The sequence below is a fragment of the Prionailurus viverrinus genome, chromosome D2 (assembly GCF_022837055.1).
Source record: "Prionailurus viverrinus isolate Anna chromosome D2, UM_Priviv_1.0, whole genome shotgun sequence".
Classification (NCBI taxonomy): Eukaryota; Metazoa; Chordata; class Mammalia; order Carnivora; family Felidae; genus Prionailurus; species Prionailurus viverrinus.
In genome coordinates, this window is record NC_062571.1 from 45,517,814 (window position 1) to 45,539,868 (window position 22,055).

A 22,055-nucleotide genomic window follows, 5' to 3' on the forward strand; every position below is an offset into this window, starting at 1 on the left:
TGCTTACGTCATTAAGAATCTGTAGTGAGGAGAGACAGGGCCTGCCTCATGGCCGTCTGTTCTCTGTCCCCAGGTCTGCCACGTGAATCTGGAGGGGCAGCCATTCTACTCCAAGAAGGACAAACCCCTGTGCAAGAAGCACGCACACGCCATCAATGTGTAGAGAGCCCGGAGCGTCTGACGCGGACAGGCCGGGAGCTGCTCCTGCTGCTGGCGACAAAGGATTCAAGGAGGCTGATGTTTCTTTCTGGGGGGAAAGGGGGAAGACAGGAAGCTACTGAGCCCTTTTGAAGTGTAATTTTAGTCCTTCCTTCTGCACACAGATCGTGTATTTGCATAGTTCAGACTAGAAGCCAAACGAAGATTCCTAAACCAAGCTAGTAATTAATCCAAGGCTGGAGTTGTAATTCAGACGTTCGGGACAGAATTCCAAGAACTCTAAAGTGAAAAACAAAAAGTCATCTTCTTGAAGTGATACACTTTCCCGAGGTCACTAGAGCAGGGACAGAGCTCAGAGCAATTATGGAGAATCTGAAATGTTCTGTGGAGTTCTCTGGCAAACAGAATGAAGTGCCAAGCAGTGCTTGCTGCGGGGTATTTTTAGAGCCATAGCTGAGGGCTTGTTAGCTAAGACCGATTGGGCTTTCCTCACCAAAAAAGGAAGTGTTATTCTATTACTAGCGTCATGGAGCTACCTCTGAGCATCAGACTTCTTCAGACCTTGAGCAGAGTCGGGCGTGCTGAGGGAGTCCAGGCGTCTAAGAGGTGTTTTCTGGGAGCCGCTGGGCAGCTGACAGAGCTTCAGGAAGGGCTCTGGCTCATGCTGCAGACAGCTGAGAAAAGAAGGGCCCTTCAGCCACCTTCTTTCCGTCTAAAACATCCTATGTCCCCAGAAGGTTTAGCTCTTTTTTGAATTTTGATGGGAAAGTGTAATTGGGTTTTTCCAGTTTTGCTCTGCTGTGTGTGAGAGGAGGTTTTAAAGCGACTCCGGGTTGTGTCGAGCCTTTGTTTTGCTTCATGAAGTTCGTGAGCATGAATGTTCGGTCTTGTGCATGTATTTCACTCCCAATCCCGTGACTGCTCACTTATGAAGTCTTCCTCAGCACCCCTTCCCCCAACAGGCTTAATGACCTGTGGACAAGAAAGGAGAGACAGTGTCTGAAACAGGATGGCAGGATGGGCTGAGAACATGCCCAAACTCTGGATGGGGAGGAGGAACCTTGCGTTCTGCCAGCCTCGGTAAAAACGCAAGTGTTGGTAGGACCTCCCACCTCCGAGCTGCGCCGTCCTTCACAAATGTTCCTTTAAGTGCAGCACACTGATTATGTACAGTTGTGTTGACTGCTGGAAGGGAAAGATGGACCGATACGTACTCATTTGCCATTTTGGCCGACGTTTTGAAAATGTAGGAGCTGAGTTGATCTAGCAATTATTGAAATGTTTATTGAAATAGTCTTGAGTCTTCAAACTTCTTTCAAATGTTGGTGATAGTTTGAGTTAAGTAAGCATTTTAAAGCTGTTGGGTGATAAAGAGAGAAGCTTGTTAGTTTCTGAGGTTAGAAACGGTACCTTCTCTTTCCCTTTAGGATGCACTGTTATTACGCTCATTGAACAAGGCGTTGAAGTAGGCAGTTTGACCAGGTGTTTCTCACTTGCACAGAATCCTTAGGCACTCTTCCAACTCACTGCTACCTTCTTCTCACTCCTGTTTTGGATTTTCTCTTTGCATGTTTTATGAGAATGCATTAGAACACTTTTTCTCCTGAGAACTGAGGCTTCCAGGGGACTGCCTTTCTACCAGTGTGTGTCCCTTCTCCCTGAGGGAGAGAGAAACGGCAGGATGCATCCCTAGCAGGAGGCCCGTGTTTTTTCCCAAGGGTGAAGCCGTGTCCCCGAGGGAGCACCAGGAGGGACGTGAACGTGCTCCTACCACAGGGCCCTCCTTTTCTTCTGTGGTGCCTTAAGAAAGTGAATCTAAAAAGTACCAGACAGTAAAATCTGTTGGGAGTGACTGGAGATTTTTCAGGAGTTGCCAACAAGTACCTTGGAGCTTTCTGTTATTTTGGGAAAGTTCAAATATACAGGGATAAGGAGGTTGCTGACTGTACGGAAAAGCTCTAGGCAGGTTTTCTTTAAAAAACAAAAACAAAAACAAAAAACAACACATTTTTAGGGACTGGTCTCGAGGAAAGGAAAAAAAATGTTCCCTAGAGTTTAGAGTTTTTTAAAAGGGTTTACACGTGCGCGCGCAAACACAGACACAGACACAGACACACACACACACACACACACACACACACACACACACGTGATCACTACAAAGTACGTGATCATTAAACAGAAAAGTGACGCATCTCAGAGGACAACTTCATCATTCAGAGGAGGTCATTGATCGAATCGGTTTTTCTACATCTCAGAGCTAGTGTAGATTCTGAGGGACTCTTATTTACCAAACACACAAAACAAATATAAAACCATTTTAAAGGTAGCAGAAAAAGAAGGTAGTTTTGACTATGGTTCCCTCGGTGTTTGCGAGTTTGGCGTAACTTTGGGGCTAAGGTGGTATCTGTTTGAAGTTAATATCATGGATGTACTACAACATCAATTTTTAATACTTCCTGGTGGGGAGTACACTTTGGATCTACGGTTTTTGTCTCTTCATTGTTGACATTTATTTAAGCCTTATAAACATTAACTTTTTGCAATGGAGTGACTTGTGTCTGCAGTGTTTGTGTTAGGGATCTAGCTTGTATAATGTTAACTTTTCAACCCAGGTACTCTTGCTTTGGGATTTTTTTTAATTTTAAGATTTCAAAATCTTCAATGGTGGAATGTAGTGTGTTCGAGGTGTGTGCACAAAAATATTTTGCATGTTTGAGGTTGTTTTTTTTTTTTTTGGCCGGTGTGAATTCTACTTTTTAGCACAATAAAATCCCAAAAAAGAATGTATAAGTACAGATTTTTCTGTGTAAAGTTTTTTCACATGACACCAAAAGTAGATTATTTCTATATGGCCACAAAAAAAATTTTGAGACCAAACAAAATGCCCTGTGGAGAAGAAACACAAACAACTCACTTGCTCTCTTGGCTGTGTAGCCCAATAGTAGTTTTATTGCCTTGCCTTAAACAGACAAGGATATGTGAATAATGCAAATGTTTTGCATACAAAGGGAATTTATCAGGTAAAAAAACACAGTGAGGACCAGGCTTTGCCTTTTCTTTCTGAAAAGGTTTATTTATTTAGCTACTAGGTGATTAAATATTTCATATTTATTTATTTTTATTCGGTTCTAAATAGCTTGATTTCTAGAAACATTGCTATATTTTCTCCATATTTTTTGTTTTGAAATAAGCTCAGAGACAAATCCTCTCATGGCATTTTTTTTTCTTTTTTAATAATGAAGACCTTTCTGAGGATACTACACTTAACAAAACCAATTCACTTTGGTAAGGTATTGTTTGCAGGCATTACTTAAAAAGAAAGAAAATTTTCATAATTTCTTTGATTTTCTTTAGCACCTCAATCAGATTTTAAAAGAGCTGTGTAATTGCAAGTAGAAATAAAATATTATTATAGTACTTTTTAAAGCTATAGTACTTTATTTATTTATTTATTTATTTATTTATTATTTAAAGTAGCCTCCATGCTCAATATGGGGCTTAAACTCATGACCCTGGGATCAAGAGTAGGATGTTTAGCAATTTAGATGGAGGGAAAAAAAAAGGCTCACAGAGTCATAGAATGTAAAGTTGGAAGGAACCTAAGAAATCCCGTGGGCATTTTTCAGATGTGGGAACCAAGAAAGGGGCAATGGTTTCCCAGCACACAGTCAGCTGGAGAGACAGCCCGGGGCCATGGAATGAACATGGACTTTGACAAAGTGAGACCAAGGCTTAGATCAAGGCTGATCTAATACCTCCAGAGTGGCATTGGGAGAGTGTCTCTCAGCCTCCCTGTCCACCTGAAAATGAAGGTAATGACACGTGCCTCCCAGGTGTTTTGAGAGCCAAATGCAATAACTTTTGGAAGAATTCCAACACAAATGTTAGTTACCATCATCACCAGTAGAGTGGGGTCAGAACCCAAGGCCCTCACTCTTCCTTCATTTTCTTAACTCCTTCAATGTGTCCATTCAGGAAGAAATGCTTCGGGAAAACAGCAGCAAGAATAAATATTACACAAATAGCCCAGAAATATAAACCACATGGATCAGAATGTATTATTACCTAGTACTAAAATTTCTGCCCTTTACACAGAGGACTTTCTGGACAGAACAAGAATTGTTTTTATTCATTTGCTCATTCATTCATTCTTTCCACAAATATTTATTGAGCACCTGCTGCTATATGCCAGGCACTGCTATGGACATTGAGAACACGATAGAGAATAAAACAGACAAAAACCACTATTGTCATGGAAGTTGGATTCTAGTGGTTTGAAATCAGCAAAATAAAATAACTAAATTATGTTGGATTAATTCTGAGGGGAAATATTTGACTATTTAAAGCTGCTCTACAGGGTAACCACTGGCATTCATCTGGACTTAGGCTCATTCGTGATAAAGACATGGCATGAAGAATGGGTTCTGGATCAAATCTTAGGAAGTAACTACATATGCTATTCACCCTAGAGAGTCACAGTACACATGTGAGCTGCGAAAGTACTCAGTCTCTCAATAAAGAAACATGCTTAATTTTATTTAAACACAGAATATGGAACTCCAATTTGGGAAACACTGCCTAACGTTTTGGCTTAGGCTTTCCTGATTCAAGCTTTCCCAGGCCAATCCTGATGTCAAGTAATGTTTCTCAATGTTCTACTCACACAAGTGAGTTGAAACCATTTCAACAACTTGGGCCATGTACTTTTTTTTTTTTTTAATATGTTCATTTTCTCAAGTTTTAGGTTCACAGCAAAATTAAGCAGAAGGGACACCAATTTCCCATATATTCCTTGCTCCAGCTCATATATAGCCTTCCCCATACCAACGTCCTCCGGCAGAGTGGTACATTTATTACAATCGCCGAACCTATACTGATGCATCATTATCACCCAGAGTCCACAGTTTACATCTGGGTTCACTCTTAGTGGGTTTGATACATTCACATTCTATGGGTTTGAACAAATGTATTAGGACATTCCAATATCATACAGAGTTGCAGTAAGAATCCTCAGTACTCCACCTATTCATCCCTCCTTCCCCCTTGGCCCCTTGACAACCACTGATCTTTTCACTGTTTCCATAGTTTTGTCTTTTCCAGAATGTCATATAGTTGGAATCATATGGCAGGTAGCCTTTTCAGATTGGCTTCTTTCACTTAGCAACATGCATTTAAGTTCCCTCCATGTCTTCTCATGGCTTGACAGCTCATTCCTTTTTAGTGCTGAATGATATTCCATCAGTGTATCATTTCATTCCACAACATTCAGAGAGTGGCTAGGCTCTGTTGTAGGGACAGGGGATGACAATTCAGACAAGGCCCCTGCTCTCACAGAGCTTACACTTTAAGGGAAGAGATAGGCAATAAGCAAGTAATACATAATCACTATAATTTGAGACAGTGAGTCCTATGGCGGAATAAAATGGCGCGTTGTGTCAGGGGTGGAGTAAGCTACTTTGGGTTGGGTCGTCAGAGAAGACCTTACTGAGGAGGAAACATTTGGGCTGAGGTCTGAATGATGAGAAGAAATCAACCATACCAAAGTATGAGGTAGAGTGTTCCGGACAGAGGGGAAAATAAACGTGGAGGCCTTAAGGGACCAATTTTGGCACATGAGGCACAGGGCTCGAGAGCACAAGTGAAGAAAGAGTAGTAGGAAAGGGGTTGAGGAGCACCGACGACCTTGTAGGCCTCATTAAGACACGCCAGATAACGCCTTCAAATGCCTGTCAGGTGAAAGGAGATAAAATAAATATTTGATTCCAGGAACTTCACTCTTTTTTTTTATTTAAAAAAAAATTTTTTTTTCAACGTTTATTTATTTTTGGGACAGAGAGAGACAGAGCATGAACGGGGGAGGGGCAGAGAGAGAGGGAGACACAGAATCGGAAACAGGCTCCAGGCTCTGAGCCATCAGCCCAGAGCCTGACGCGGGGCTTGAACTCACGGACCGCGAGATCGTGACCTGGCTGAAGTTGGACGCTTAACCGACTGCGCCACCCAGGTGCCCCAATTTATTTATTTTAAGAGAGAGAATGTGTGAGAGAGGGAGTGGTGGAGGGGCAGAGAGAGGGAGAGAGCTCATGACCTGAGCTGAAGTCAAGAGTTGGAAGCTTAACCAACGGAGCCACCCAAGTGTCCCCAGAGTGCTTATTTTTGTAAACATAGATTCGAGACCAATCCCATAGCCCTGCTGCCCTACACCTCTTCTATGTAGGAATTCTGGACCTGCCACTGGCTGAAGTTACCACCCTATCATCCAACCTGCTTCTTCTCTTGTATTCTTTCTTTCAGTGAGTGGCAGGTATCAGCCAGTCATCGAAACTAGAAATCTGGGAGTCACCCTGTGTCTGTCTTCTCTTGCAACTTCTTCTGACAACCAATAATTACCACAGACTTCCAAATTATTTTCTGATCTGTCTTGGATCTATTCCCTCCTCTCCATCCTCAGGACCCTTCCTACCTCCAAACGTCTCTCTTCCAGCTTCTTGACCTTGTCTCCATTTTGTCCCCCATCTACCACTAACCCATCCCTCACACCACAGGTAGAGAGATCTCTTCAAAAATAAATTTGGTCACGGAATTGTCCTGTTTAACACTCATAAATGGCTTCCCATTATCCCTCAATAGAGCCCAAACTAATCTGCATACAAGACCCTACGCCCAGCCCTGCTGATTTTTCTAGCTTCTTAACCTGTCATGGATTTACCTTCTCATCCTGGCCTCTCTGTGGGCCAGCATTCCCTCCTTGGGAATTTTCCCATTACTCAATAACTGACCATTTATGTATATCTTTCTCACCTGTTTACACAAGCAGTGGCTATAAGCAATGACTCTTTGGAGCACGTTTTTAGCCAAACTGAAAACTCTGAATGCTTTTCCACAGCAGTGCATGCACTGGATTGTTATTTTTCCCCATCTATAGCTAGACAGTAAACTGGAGAGATTCCTTAGAACTTAAATGACAAAAGGATGCCAACGTTGTCATTGGTTAGCTGGGAACTGAGTTCCTTTTCTCACAAACATATCCTATTGAAAAATCAGAGCATTTGGGGAGCCTGGATGGCTCAGCCAGTTAAGCATCTGACTTAGGCACAGGTCATGATCTCATGGTTCGTGAGTTCCAGCCCTGCGTTGGGCTCTGTACTGACAGCTCGGAGTCTGTAGTCTGCTTCAGATTCTGTGTCTCCCTCTCTCTTTCTCTGCCCTTCCCCTGCTCGTGCTCTGTCTCTCTCTCAAAAATAAATATATGGTAAAGAAAAAAAAAGCCAGGGCATTTCATTAAGTAAATTCTTCAGGCTGCATTTCCATTTGCAAATCAGCTATCCCTTTATCTAAACCTAACTCAAAGTCTCATTGATGCATAAAAGTAGGCATATAGAGGGGCGGCTCAGTTGGTTAAGCGTCCGACTCTTGATTTCAGCTCAGGTCATGATCTCAAAGTTTGTGAGATCAAGCCCTGCATCAAGCACTGGGCTGACAGCATGGAGCCTGCTTGGAATCTCTCTCTTCCTCTCTCTCTACTCCTCCCCAGCTTGCTCCCTCTCTCTCTCTTTCTCAAAAAATAAACAAATATTAAAGAAAAAAAGTAATCATAAAGAGACTATTTCAAAATTGTTTTCAGATTCGGGGGAGAAGCCAGCTCATAGAGGTCTTATCTTTTACTTCTAAGGAAGCACTTCTAACGTGAGAGGGTCCTAGCATTTGTAGAATTGGTGTAAGGCATCCAATGTGTGCCTGTGGTTCAAGATAGAAAGCAAATAGTGAGGGTGATTCCGTCCTCCATGTAGTCATCACTACAGAGACCCCTGCAGAGTCTCCTTCCGTACTTGTGATGTTTTGGTGAACAGTAGGGCAGGGAAGCACTGAAGAAAAAGTAGGCAAAGATTGGATAAGAACATGATCTAGCCTGGTATCCAGGTTTTGTGGGGCCATCTTTAAGGAAAAGAATACAATAAAATTTCAAACACCAAATTAAATATAAAACCAAGCAGTCATTTATTTATTTAAAAATTTTTTTAAGTTTATTTATTTTTGAGAGATAGAGACAGAGTGTGAGCAGGGGAGGAGCAGAAAGAGAGAGGGAGACACAGAACTCAAAGCAGGCTCCAGGCTCTAAGCTGTCAGCACAGACCCCGATGCGGGGCTGGAACTCATGAACTGAGATCGTGACCTGAGCTGAAGTCGAAGGCTCAATTGACTGAGCCACCCAGGTGGCCCTCAAGCAGTCATTTCAAACAGGGAAAAAGAATCAGAAGAAATGATTGGAATCGTGGATCTCTAGGTCTCTTTCTTCTGAAATCTCTTTAGGTAAGTATCAGAAAAGTTACAAAGGAATGCTCTTGGATTGCAATCTGACTTCCCTCTCTCAATTTAGAACATTCCAGTGACTCTTAGCTTTCACAGGGGCCTGTGAAAGTGAGGGACCCTGAAGCTTAAGCTTTGTTAGTTTCCTGATGAAACTGCCCTGGATTCAGGCCAATAGAATGAAGGACACAGCCATTTGGGGAGCCTGATTCCCTAGCGCAGGCTCTGTTAGGAATTGGCAACATTTGTCCAGGGCTGTCTCCAGAACCAAGACCAGGCTATGCCCCAAAGTTGTGAGAGTAAACCAGATTAGTGAGGGAGGCAAGGGTTGAAATGGACCCTGACTCTGCAGCCTAGACCTCCTAACAGGTGGCTGTGTCTCTCCACCTTCTTCTTAAATTATTCCCATCTTACAAGCCCAGGTTTCATGTGAAGGTAACTGAGACAGTAAATAAGCTGTGGGATAGTATGGTAATATTAGGTTAGAGGTTTAGGAGGAAGAACCAAAGTGTTGCAGAAGAAGCCCCAGCTGCTGGCTCAGCCTGAGTCATGGATATCAGGACCTTTTGGAGTTGCTTAGAATTATTACAAAGGTAAGAATCATTTCTTAGCTTGTAGATTAATAATCAGAATATGACTTTAGAGGAAAGTTAAGTCATGCACCTTCTTTTATTTATTTGTTTTTGAGAGACAGAGAGAGAGAGAGAGTGAATGAGGGAGAGGGGCAGAGGGAAGAGACAGAGAATTTTGAGCAGGCTCCACACTCAGCACAGAGCCCAACATGGGGCTCCATCCCACGACCCTGCGATCATGACCTGAGCTGAAATCAAGAGTCGGACGCTCAACCAACTGAGCCACCCAGATGTCCCTTCATGTGCCTTCTGTGTGTCAAGCACAATGCCTGGCACTTAATGAAAAATTCTCATTGAATTTGCCCAACCCTGGCAGGTTGGGAAGCCAAAGGTCAGATATACCTTTCCCAAAAAGGACAGATAGAATTGTACTCTTTCCAGTAGGCACTCAGTGTGAAGTCCCATCAGTTATACACTTTCAAAGTTCCTGTCTTGAGTGGAAATGCTCTATTCTCCTCAAAGTACTTGGAGAAGAGAGTTGAGTTCAGGTCCACATTCATGAAGCCTCTACTTGGAGCCTGGCCTCATGCTAAGTACCTACGTATTGTGATTTCAGAGGTGAATGAGGCACAACCCCGCCCTCACAGAACTCCAGTCTGGTGGAAGAAACTGACAAGTTACCATGTCATTTCACTGTCATATGGCAATAAGTGTTTCTCCAACTTTTCTGCAAGGCAGATCTAAAAGCAAAGGACCATAAACACAAAAAACAACACTCTAGGGAACCCTCTGCAATTGTGAAATTTCTTTTATAACTTAATATTTTAGCTAAAAAAAAAAAAAAAGCATGCCCTTTGCTTTAAGTCATTTATTATCTAAAGTCATCATTTATCTAATGATAAAACTGATGCCGTGGAAAAGATGCTGTATAACCTCACGAATTCCATGCCCAATGCTGGGTACTCTGGTTTGAGAAGCAGAATGCAAGGTAAATGATAGGACAGAAATAAGCTTGAGGTGCCATGAGACTAATCAGGAGGGACACTAATTCAGCCTGGGAGTGGGCAGCGAAGGCTTTCTAGAGAAGGAAATTCCTGAGCTAAGGCCGGAACGAAGAACTGGAGACCAGCCCAAGCTGAAGCAGAACTTAACATGCTAATTACTGAACTGCACTGGGCTGTATTTGAAGTAAGGCTCATTAAGACTTTTACAGTTTGTTTTCTTTCCCCTTCAACATAAACACAGATGGACCAATCACTTTCTAGAAGGAAAAGGAAAGGTAACGACAATTAATTGAGTGTTGACTCTATGCCAACCGTTTTCCACATATTCTCAGTTAATTTTCACATCTGTCTCATTAGACTGGTATTATTTATCCTTATTTTATAGATGAAGAGACTGGGATTTAGAGAGGTTGACAAACTCACACAAGGTCAAAAATTAGGAAGTTCAGCCAGAATTCTGACTGCAAAGTTGATGTTCTCCCCACCATATCGTATTGCTTAGCCTGTTTCTGAAGTGTCTCTCTACTGGGGTGGGGGGTGCAATAGAATTCAAGCAAATAGCAGACTGGCTTCAAGTTTAAAGGATAAAAGGAAAGAAAAACAGACTTTTTCCGTGAGCTATTCGGCCATCTCCTTTGGTCATGGAAAGTTCTGGAAAGGGATTTCTGGGAGACTCCTCTGGCTGACATAGCAGCACCCTACCTCACCAAGCCAGATCTGCTGAATCTGGACTTGGAGAAGTAAGGGTTCATGGGACATCCTTTGGGCGTGTCCACTGAGGTCTGCTTTATACAGTTTATAATTTGCTGTAAACAGCTTGCTGTTCCTAATTAAACCTGTATGATCATGCCTGAACTTTTAGGAAACGAGGACTTCTTTTTATGGTTCTCTTCTCAGTGGTAAAATCAGAGCCCTCTTCAGCTCCACGAGTCTCCTTAACCTGTGAGGCCTTGATCCTAAGACTCTGCTCTACAGTCTAGAAATGCAAAGTGCTTGACAAACGCTTGGGGGAGGGGATTGCTAGTAATCACGAGCCATTTCTTCCAAAGTGATGTTCTGTGATTCCATTTAGCAGGGCTCTAGAGCACCCCAAATGCAGGTTCTTGGACGCTTTTCATGCTAGGATCAGAGGGAATACAGATCTCTCAACTAAAAGCTGCTGGCTGAGAGTCATCTTTAAAGAAACAGTTGCTTAAAAGGACTACTTTTTCTGTTAGACACGGGGACTGGATAAAGCCACCCTAGTTTGAAATTGGTGATAAAAGAAATGAATGGGTTTAAGGATCTTAAATGTAATTTTTTAATTAAGAAAGCAATATATACTTAATAAATTCCAAAAAACACAAATAAATAGGAGGAAGAAAAAAGTAATCATAATCCTACTACATGGAGACAACCACTATTAGTATTTTGGCCTATTTTCTACTATTTTATTTTTATTTTCTACTATTTAAAAAAACTAGTTTACTGTGGTATGAACACTTCTTACATAACTAATTTTATAGCTGTTGAACAGCAACCCTCTATTTCTGGGTCTTTACACGTTCACAAAAATTTCTCTAGTTGCAACCCATAAAAATGATCCCTGAAAGTAGTCTACCTTTTTTTTAAGTTTATTTATTTATTTTGAGAGAGACAGACACAGTATGAGTGGGGGCGAAGGTGAGAGGGAGAGAGAGAATCCCAAGCAGGCTCTGTGCTGTTAGCATGTAGCCCGATGTGGGGCTGGAACCCATGAAGCCACGAGATCATGATCTGAGCTGAAACCTAGAGTTGGATACTTAACCGACTGAGCCACCCACGCACCCCTCTACCATTTGTTCTGAATGGTGAAAACAGAGGAACAGAAGCAGTTCAGCAGATGGGCTCGGATACTGTTCACAAGACCTGAACTGAGCAGGTCACAGTCTATACCAACCCTGCCCTACAGAACTTTCTGTGCAGATGGAAATGTCCTATATCTGCGCTCTTCCAAGACAGTCACCACTAACCTCATGTGACTACTGAGCATTAGTGGGCCTAGACTGAGAAGCTGAATTTTAATTCTATTTATTTTAACTAATTTAAAATTTACATAGTCATGGATGGCAAATGACTATTGTGTTGGACAGTGCAGGTCTACACAGAAGATTTATAAATGGGTTACTTGCTGGTCTCAAAGAGTACGAGGGCCAGGGATTGAGAGTTGGCATTAAAATGCTGCATCTGTCATTTCAAATAATGACGTAGCTCAGAATATTTCTCAGCAATGAGAAAGGCGGCTCCAAGAAAAAATATGGAGACAGGCTCACAATTAGTCTCTGAAAAGGAAGTCAGTCATTAGCTACATTCTGACATCCTAGCAATTAACCAGTCTTGGGAGAAGAGCAGGTATCTCCAGAGAGGTGCCAAATAAATAGGAGATAAGAGACTATAAAAATGAAAAGCCTTTCAGTCTTTCATCACAGGATAATCCAATGCATGTGAATTAATGGCAAAAGGCTCACTAATAGCCTTTGTGAGGAAATAGAAGCAGTGTAGCAGGATATCCTTTTTCCGCACTAAAGCACCCAATTCTTTCAATTTTATATACAGCGGAAGCAATTAATTGTACTAGAAAGAAATCCACAGCTGGCTTTTCCTGATGGCCCCATAAGCAACAAGCTCTATTGTTCAGCTTCCGGGATAGATGTAAAGTCATTCTTACTGCGCTGGTGAGATTTTTCTGATTGTTTAGTTTGAGTTTTCCAAAGACGAAAACCTGTGGAACACTCACGTTTCAATTCTTCTGGTCATCATATGATTTCAGTATCAGCAACTGTGAAAAAGCTGATTTTTTATTTGCAATATAATCCATGCACGTGACTCGATGCTAGTGTTTCTTCTAAACTTAGTGACTGCATCCTAAGTCATTCACTTTTGTTTGTTTAACATGTTTATATGCAGTTGAACTGTACTGTTTCTGCTTTCGTGGTTAACATTCATAGGGTGGCTATCTGAGGATTGTGCATAACAAACAAATAAGATTATATATCAAAAACCTAGAAACTCAACATTTCTTTTTTTTTTTTTTTTTTTTAGAAACTCAACATTTCAATCCATTGGGCCTGTATGGTGTTGTTTTTCCTTTAGGATGCATTAAAACACATTGTATTTCATCAATTCTTAGATGCACAGTTGTGGACATTTTATCATCTTTGAAATGAAGATGTCTTACAATTGATAATGTGTCACAGTTTAATTGGTAGTGTTTTCCTTCCCTAGTTGTGCATGAAATAATGATGCTTCCTATAATTAATACCATGTTAGTTTTGATGAAATACGGTGTACATATGGTTAAAATTGGACTAGAGTGGTGTATTATTGTAAATATAACAGTGGAACAACATTTGTCATGAAAACATCCACCTTGATCAAATAAAATTTTTAATTACACATCTTACAGAGGATTAAAAAAATTAAAAAAAAATTTTTTTTTTTTAACGTTTATTTATTTTTGGGACAGAGAGAGACAGAGCATGAACGGGGGAGGGGCAGAGAGAGAGGGAGACACAGAATCGGAAACAGGCTCCAGGCTCTGAGCCATCAGCCCAGAGCCTGACGCGGGGCTCGAACTCCCGGACCGCGAGATCGTGACCTGGTTGAAGTCGGACACTCAACTGACTGCGCCACCCAGGCGCCCCCCCCAAAATTTTTTTTAATGTTTATTTTTGAGGCGGGGGGAGAGTGGGGAAGGGGCAGACAGAGGCACAGAATCTGAAGCAGCCTCCAGGCTCCAAGCTGTCAGCACAGAGCCCGGTGCGGGGCTCAAATCCATGAACAGGGAGATCATGACCTGAGCCGAAGTCTGACACCCAACTGACTGGGCCACTCAGGCACCCCCACATCTTACATGGGATTCTAATTGACTTAATTCTGACAAATATGCATCCTGCCACTTTCATTTCCCCCAAATGCCCTGAAAGTATAGATTGTTATACATGAAGTATAATATAATGTTATATATATAGCTATATAATGCTGAACAATAAAAATGCTGGTTCTTCAAGCAAGCCAGTGACAAGGCTCCCTGCCTGCAATTGGACTGGTACTTATCTGGTGTTCAGGAGGACCGGGGGCAGGTATTACACTTCACACCTCCAGGGAGCACCTTTCACACAGAGCAGGACACAAACGGTGTCCCTATGGTCCTGCGGTGTAACCACCGTGATGCTCAGTGCAGTGACTACAGCCAACTGTGGTAAGAATCCGGGCAGGGGAGGGCAGAAAGGAGGGAGGAATGCCCTCTTTGACTTTGAGGGACAAAGCGGGACAGCAGATGCATTGAGGAGTTTGTGACACCCCCCCCCCCCCCCCCACTCCAGGTGGACCTTGAAAACAAATGGCTAGCAGAGGCAAAGGTTTTGATAATTACAATGGTAGGCCCCAGTTTGGGGCTGCTATTTTGATCTTTGTGTATTTTGATACTCCCTAAACTGTCCTTCCCTAGGCTGGGAAGCTCGGAAGCCCCTATTCACATGTAAGTGAATAAAGGTATGAAATCTTACTCAGGAGAAAGACATAGGAACTGTGAAACTATGCGAAGAAGTCAATGATATAGAGAGAAAAGCCTAAGGAATTTAGGATGGAGCAGAGACTACTTCCTGTAAGAGGTGGTATTTGGGCATTGAGGGAGGGATAATGGCATCAAAAGAATGAATGTGGCCCATTTTGCAGGACTTAGACCAGTTGAACAGAACGTTGCCAATCATCAGTGGCTCCCAGATTTTGAACACAGTGGCGTCCCATTAAGAGAAATCTGGAAAAACTGAGCAAGATCAGTTAAAGAGGGAATGACCAATTAGAAGGATAGGTAGTCCAATTCAGGTAGACAGTGAGGAAGACATGTGTTAAAATGTGTTACTAAATGTAAAAGAATCTAGATTTTTGCCTAGGTGGCTGAGGCGGTTAAGCATACGACTTCGGCTCAGGTCATGATCTCATGGTTTGTGAATTCAAGTCCTGTGTCAGGTTCTGTGCAGACAGCTCAGAGACTGGAGCCTACTTCGAAGTCTGTGCTTCCCTCTCTCTCTCCGCCCCTCCCCTGCTCATGCTTTGTCTCTCTCTCTCTCTCTCAAAAGTAAATAAACATTTAAAAAATAACGAAATTAAAATAGTCTACATTTTTAGAAAACACTGACAGGTATTGGTTCCTAGTTGAATATATGTGATTATGCTTCCCCATGAAAGAAGGACGTTGTTTTAAAGAGCATATAGAACTCTACAACTCAAGCATTATTTGTTGAAAACCAGTGGTCAGAATTTAAAGTCAATGATACAACCCTGCCTTTGTTGATAAAAATAAATGAGTGAAATGAAATGTCAACTATCTTAAGGGCAAAAAATCATGACTCGGAAACAAATATCAAATGAAGGAATTATCTGCATGTCTTATTTTCTTACAAGATTTTAAGCTTTTAGAGGACAGGAGTCCACTATACTGCCTAGTACATACAGTCACTCATTCAATAAGTATTTACTGACCACCCTCAGGGGTGCCTGGCAGTATGCTAGGTACCAGGGATATAATGGAGTGAAAATAATATAGCTTCTATCCTCTAGAACTTTGTGTCGAGTACAAGGAAAGGTACCCCCAACATATGTGGTATCGGATAAACTAGTATGCCTGGTCACATTGGTGGCACCACACCACACCTAGAAATACATCTGGATTACCGTGTAGACCATGGACAGTAGGTACAATATGGCTGTTAATGACTCAGCATTCCTGATCCAGGATTGTTTTTTTCCCCAGTTATCTCAACCTGAATTTTTATCACGACACCTTGTCTTCCTTTGACTAGTCATGCACAAGGTAATCATACTTCGCTCTAGATGCGGAATTTCTGGACTACTGGTCCCAAAGGAATTCTTGAGGGGAATCAGTGTTTAGGAGTAGTTAAGTAGAATCAGGTATGGGTTTATATATATTTATATGTACATACACACACACACACACACACACACCTGTTATACTTTGATTAATCGTTAACCAGATGAAAGAAAATATACACACCTATATGCATAAAAATATACAGTTGTTTTCTGTTTTTATCTGGTTAACAGATAATCAAAGTATAATAAGTCACAAACCCACTGCTCTCAGGAAAGGGAAAGGCAGGGTGGTGGATTGCTATCAGATGGAGAAGGACAAGATTTACCATGGGCTGGGGTGGGGAGGCCCCAGCTCCAGGTGTTCGGTGGGAGGAACCCCAGCCCTCCAGGCAGCACCTAATAGCCAGAGCCATGAGCAAACAACAGGTGGTAGTCCAGGACAGCAGCAGGCATCAGGATGTCCAACCTGAGGTAATGGGAAAAGGAGGACTGACAGAGGGACAGAATATGGACAGAGAATCTAGAACAAAGAGCTGGAGGTCAAGTAAGTGTTGCCACTAGGGGTAACTATTAGTGCACCAGGGGTCTGTTGCAGGGCTGGGGCAGACTCTAGAGAGCAGAGTCCAGAAAACAGGCAGAGAAAATCAAGTTCCACACAGGTTAACAGGCCAGGGCTTCAAGCACAAGAAAAGGACTGTGAGTCAGTCCTTAGACAGGGGCCAAGGTTGGGGCTTCCCAAGTGAGTAGCAAAGGCAGCAGGAGGCTGGGTTCTGGCTTGGGACTGGAGCTCTGAGAATTCTTCCTGCCACAGGGCCAGGGAAGGATTAGGTTCTGTGGTAAGGGGTGTGTTGATAGCAGGGAGAGGAAGACTATAGTGACCATGGGCCATAGCACTAAGTGGTGGCTACTTTGCAGCAAGTGGCTCTGTAAATGATCTTTTAATCACAGTAAACAAGTGATATGATGCAAAAAGAAATGGAAATGGAAAAAGGAGAGACTGAGAAGCAAAAGTAGAAGGAAAAAAAATCCATTACAAAGAAAAGAACAAATTTGGATTTTTAAACTTTATTTTGTGCACTGATTTATAGATAGCTCTTTTTTTTTTTAAATATTTATTTTTGGGAGACAGAGAGACAGAGTGCAAGCAGGGGAGGGGCACAGAGAGAGAGACACACACACACACACAGAATCTGAAGCAGGCTCCAGGCTCCGAGCTGTGCGCACAGAGCCCCACGCGGGGCCCAAACCCACGAAATGCGGGACCACAACCTAGGCTGAAGTCAGACGCTTAACCGACTAAGCCACCCAGGCGCCCCTAGATAGCTCTTTTTCTTAAACACAATTTCTGTTTCGGCTTGTTTCTTCTAAACCATGACAGGGTATTATTTTTATTTACTTTTCTTAAAGTTTATTTATTTATTTTGAGACAGCATGCATGCGCACAAGTGGGGGAGGGGCAAAGAGAGGGAATTTTATATATATGAGAGAATCCCAAGGCTCCACACGGTCAGCGCAGAGCCCGATGTGGGGCTCGGACTCACAAACTGCGAGATCATGACCTAAACCAAAATCAAGAGTCAGATGCTTAACCACCTGAGCCACCCAGGCGCCCCCATGACAGGATATTATTAACCAAGAGGTTAATGTATTAGTGTCCATGCTGAAAAATACAGCTGTTTCCTCTACTCTTTACAATGTTTCTGTCTGTTTAACACTGAGTCTTAAACTAAACTAAAGCCTGCCAAGGGAGTTCCTTCACTAGTCCCTCCTTACTGAGCTCTAACTTATCTCCCTATCCACAAGCCTTAATGCTGCCTTTGCCTCACAAAATCTTTACAACAGGAAAATGACTGTGAATGGATTAACTTGGATCTATCTAGAACAATTGCCTTCTCTAAAGATGGTATAACCCAGTTTTCCTGACCCGCTCATATCCTTTTCAACATAGTCCATGCCACCCTCTAAAACTAGATCTTGATGCCAAGGTTCAGAAATGCCTAGAGGAAATTCTACCCTTATCTCGCTCATTCGTTCAACAGATATGAGCACTTGTGTGGCAGGAGCTAAGCAGCAAGGAAAGAGCTGAAAACAAGATGGACAAAGTCTTTGCTCTCATGGAGTTTACATTCTAGTGACGCAGAGAAACTCAGACTATAAACCAGTAACTGAACAAACAAGGTAATTTAAATTAGTAAAAAGTGGTATAAAGAAAACAAAATTGACTAGGTTGGGTGCTAATTCAAGTCAGATGATCAGGGAAGGTCTTTGAGGATCTGAGAACCTTCCAAACTAAGGCTATGTGATTTGAGTACATAACTACCACTCTTGGGGGCCTACACCTCTAACTGTACAGAGAAAAAAAAGCTCACTTCCAGCCCATTCTATTAATCTACTTAAAGGAAAACCATCACATTATAGAGAATGTTAAATTTGGACTTTGAGGTATTGTCTGAGTTTGGGGGCCAGACAATACGTGTCCAGATGTTTCCTTGGGCTTCCTGGCTGCTCTGTTCATTTAGTGGGCAAACTGGAGAAACAGGCTGGCATGCATACACATGCCAGGAACCGAAGAGAACACCATGCCCTGCTCTGTTGTAGGTAGGTAGGTTGCCTGCTATGAAAAGGCTAAGGATTTAAGCTTGGGCACTAGGCGGGCTTTATCTAAGGAGAGCAAAAGGATGTCAAGTAAAGTCCCAAAGACTTGAAAAGGAGATCCTTTCGTAGAGATGCAAAGATATCATGACTTAAAATGTCATTGCCTCTATTTTGCTACCATTTCTACAGTGGCATATAACAAAACCCAGGTAATGCCAAGTTGTACATTTCAGGACCTTGATGTACTAAAGTTTTAAACTGAGATTCTTGTCTATTTTATGGTCTGATTCATATGCCTAAAAATTGGACTAGGCTTCAGAGGGTATATTAACACACCTGTCATGATTTTATCTGCCATGACACATTACTCAGCATACATCATTGATTTCTTTGGTCAATGAATCTTAATCTCCTTAAGCAAAAGGTCGACCCTTGCCCCTAAAATTAAAGCCGTGTAGTATGTAGAAAACTTGAAAAAGTGGCAAGTTTTAGTTGATGTAAGGAAACTCATAGTTGATGCCAGGAAATTCATATACCATACATTCCCCCTGTAAAGCAAGATACAACCACCCATGACTTAAATCTGAGACAGCTCAAGAGTTCATTAAAAAACTTAATAACCAGAATTGAAAAATAATTTGGAATCACAGAAGATATATAAGGCATCAGAAGTGGTTTGCAAAAGGAGGAGAGAAAAAAACCTCTTTAAACAAGAATGTAAAAGAATTTAGACATTTAAACAAGATTATTAGGGAATACTCTGGAATCCAAACATCTCTTTAGGGAGAATGCGTATAACAACAAATGCCAGTGCCTGGCACATTCTTTTTCTTCCCTCTTTCTTTTTACCTAGTTGAAAAAGTGATTTTATGAAAGGACCTTAAAAAGAGTTATCTTTTAGAGATTCATAAATATGCAGAACAAACTGAGGGTTATGGGAGGGGTTGTGGGAGGGGGGATGGGCTAAATGGGTAAGGGGAACTAAGGAATCTCCTCCTGAAGTCATTGTTGCACTCACTATATGCTAATTTGGATGTAAATTTAAAAAAATAAAAAATAAAACAAGTTAATAAAAAAAAAGTTATCTTTTGTAGAGACTTAACACCATACACACTGTTGCAACACTTACCAAAATGATTAAGGTCACATTTGGTTGTTAAAAGGGAGCCTATGTTCTTTCTTCACATGCAGGACACTGAATACGTTTTCCCCAAATGAAGGGAAATGGAAGAAAAGGAGTAGTGACAATTATTTGCATTTTCCAAAAGGAGGGAACGGGACTCCGGAGGGCACGCAAGGTCCTAAGAGTGAGCCAAAGTAGAGGAGCGAGCAATATTTATAGTCCGCGGACTTCAGCTGGCCCGGGGTAACGCCGCCGCTCCTCTTCTGCTTTAGGAGTTCACCGGCTCGGTAGGTCACAGGGCCGGGGACAGCCGGGGCTCGGAGCTGCGGGGGTCCACGCGGAGAGGCCTCTTCCCCCAGCCGCTCCCTCGGAGCCCGCCCACCTGCGCCTGCCTACCTAGGCCTCGGCACCCCGGCAGAGAGCCCAGACCAAGAAGCCGGGGAGCGGTGGGTGGATAATGGAAGCGGTGTGGCTACATTTCCCTTTCTTTGTCGCCACGACCACTACCACGACCCGGCAATTCCCCGCCGTGGCGTGTGAGTGCTGGCGCCCACGTGGAGCATTAGAGCGTGTTGCAGAGGGGGTCCACGCGAAGGGACGCGGGAGGGCCCAGACGGTGTCCGCGCTCCTCCACCGCGCTCCGTCATGTGCGTCCCGCACGCGGCGTCGGTGGGTCGCGGCTCCCGCAGACCAGCCGGCCCTGCCACGGCGGCGGTAGGGCTGCCTGGTGGGGAGGGGCCGGTGGGGCCGCGCGGAGGAGAAGTCCCCCCACCGCAGCCCGGCGCCCCCTTGCCGGCTGCGGGCCCTCTTCCCCGGCAGCGGGGCGCCGGACCTCGGGGACCCTTCGGGCGCTTCCGCCGCGCGCTCGGCTCCTTTCGTGTCCGGGGCGGGGCGGGCGTCTTCCCAGTGCGCGCGCGCGGCGCCGAGTCCCGCGGAGGCCCGCCCCTCCCCCAGGCCCCCGCGCCCGCGCCGCCCCCCCCACCCCTGCGAGTGTCGGCGGCGGCGGCAGTGGCGGCGGCGGCGGCGGCTGCCGAGATTGGAATCCGCCTGCTGGCTCTCGGCGAAGGAGGAGGGAGGAGGGCGGGGAGAAAGGGCAGGAAGGCTCGGGCTCCGGCGCGTCCGTCCGCGCGAGACGAGGATCGCACGGCCGCTCGAGGGGCGACCGGGCCGGGGCCGCTGCACGCCGAGGGCGGAGGCCGAGTCGGGCCCCCGCCGCGCCCCGGCGGCTCGCCGCGCCCACCCCGCTCCGCGCCGAGGGCTGGACGATGAGTTCCCCGGGGTCCGGGTGAGTTGGCTCGTCCGAGAGTGCGTGTGTGCGCCGGGAGAGGCCGGCGGCTGCGGGAAGGCCGGCGCGGGCTCCGGGAGAAGTTTCGGGGGGAGCGGGGCGCGCGCGGGAGGCCTGAGCTGGGGGCGGCCCGGTCCGGCCGCCTCGCGGGGTCCCCGCCGCCTCGGCTCTGTCAGGCCGCGGCCCGTTGGGCCCCGCCGTCCGGCGCCCCCACCCCGGGCCCGACCCCGCCGGAGACCCCGGCCCCCCGGACTCCCGACGTCGGCTCCTTGCAGCTCCCCGCTGCGGCCCCGCCGTCCGGCCCCTCTTTTGTTCCCCACCCCCTGGGTTTCAGGCCGAGTTTGGGGAGGCGATGTGGGCGAAAGCCGCCTCCAAGGACGCTTCTTGAATCCTTAAATGGGAAAGGCGCTCACCTCTCTCTCCCAGGAGCTGCGAGGTTGCTGTTCGCGTTATGTCTCTCTACGCTGCTGCGAAGGAGAAAAAAAATGTCTGTTTCGTGGGGTGGTAGAGTCGGGGGGAGTTGCAAGCCCTCCCTGAAAACTTGTCCGCGGGAAGGTGCCAGGTTTCTCGGAGGTTCACCTGTTGTCCTGCGCGGCCTCCGCTGCCATGTCTGTTGTGATTCTGCGCTTCAGTTTCTGAAAACTTTCTGCCGGAGTGAATGTAACCTCCCCCCCCCCCCCCCCTTCTTTCCAGACTCCTAGTGGAAAGATTTGGCAAGAAAAGAAAATAGCTTGAGTCAGGAAAGAAAAATAATGTGCTATGTGTTAGAGTCTGGCGTTTTGTGACTTGTATACTCTTTCATGCTCTCGGATGTTTTAATTTGGTCAGAGCGCTGCAGTTTTTGTCTTTCAAACGGTTAGCAAACTCTTTTGAGTACACAGTGCGAACTTGGCACATTTACCTGTGTGACGTCATTTAATCCTTGTGATAACCCTGGTTATGGTGTTCATTTTTTAGGCGAGGAAACCGAGACGCAAAGAGGTTAAGTAACTTGTCTAAGTGTGCTGGGATTTGAACTCTGAATTTTCTCTGCTAATCAGAAACTGTCAAAAGTGAGATGGACTAGGAGTTTGGAAACAGCAAAACCTCTTTCTGCAAACAGGTTTATAGTTAGGAGCATTTTCAATTACTCATACTTGAAATGATCGCTGTTT

At 44.3% G+C, this 22,055-nt stretch overlaps 3 protein-coding genes across 4 annotated transcripts in view; 2 read left to right on the forward strand and 1 right to left on the reverse strand.

Annotated features, from left to right (window-relative positions):
* LDB3 (LIM domain binding 3) overlaps nt 1-2,949 on the forward strand; it is a 64,239-nt gene extending 61,290 nt beyond the window's left edge. For both annotated transcript variants that reach the window (XM_047824387.1, XM_047824388.1), the window contains one exon: nt 74-2,949. In XM_047824387.1, coding sequence (XP_047680343.1) covers nt 74-163 — 90 coding nt within the window. In that variant the 3' untranslated portion in view covers nt 164-2,949. The remainder of the gene's footprint in view (nt 1-73) is intronic.
* On the reverse strand, nt 979-21,509 carry LOC125147602 (translation initiation factor IF-2-like). The gene is made up of 4 exons (XM_047824676.1): nt 21,481-21,509; nt 21,315-21,368; nt 19,623-21,207; nt 979-1,516 (listed from the first exon to the last, which is right to left on the reverse strand). Exons 1-3 carry the CDS (start codon nt 21,507-21,509, stop codon nt 20,013-20,015), a joined length of 1,278 nt encoding a protein of 425 aa, XP_047680632.1. The 3' UTR covers nt 979-1,516; nt 19,623-20,012.
* Nucleotides 20,774-22,055, forward strand: part of BMPR1A (bone morphogenetic protein receptor type 1A) — a 138,756-nt gene continuing 137,474 nt past the window's right edge. Inside the window, exon 1 of the mRNA XM_047824390.1 lies at nt 20,774-20,901. The gene's annotated coding sequence lies outside the window, so the exon portion shown is untranslated. The remainder of the gene's footprint in view (nt 20,902-22,055) is intronic.

What these genes read in the sequence shown, in the direction of transcription:
- LOC125147602 (XM_047824676.1), bottom strand. Translation starts at nt 21,509, where the DNA reads ATGGCAGCGGAGGCCGCGCAGGACAACAG. An exon ending in GAGGCCGCGCAGGACAACAG is followed by an intron (nt 21,369 to 21,480) that starts GTGAACCTCCGA and finishes TCTCCTTCGCAG; the next exon opens with CAGCGTAGAGAGACATAACG. An exon ending in GCAGCTCCTGGGAGAGAGAG is followed by an intron (nt 21,208 to 21,314) that starts GTGAGCGCCTTT and finishes GGGGAACAAAAG; the next exon opens with AGGGGCCGGACGGCGGGGCC.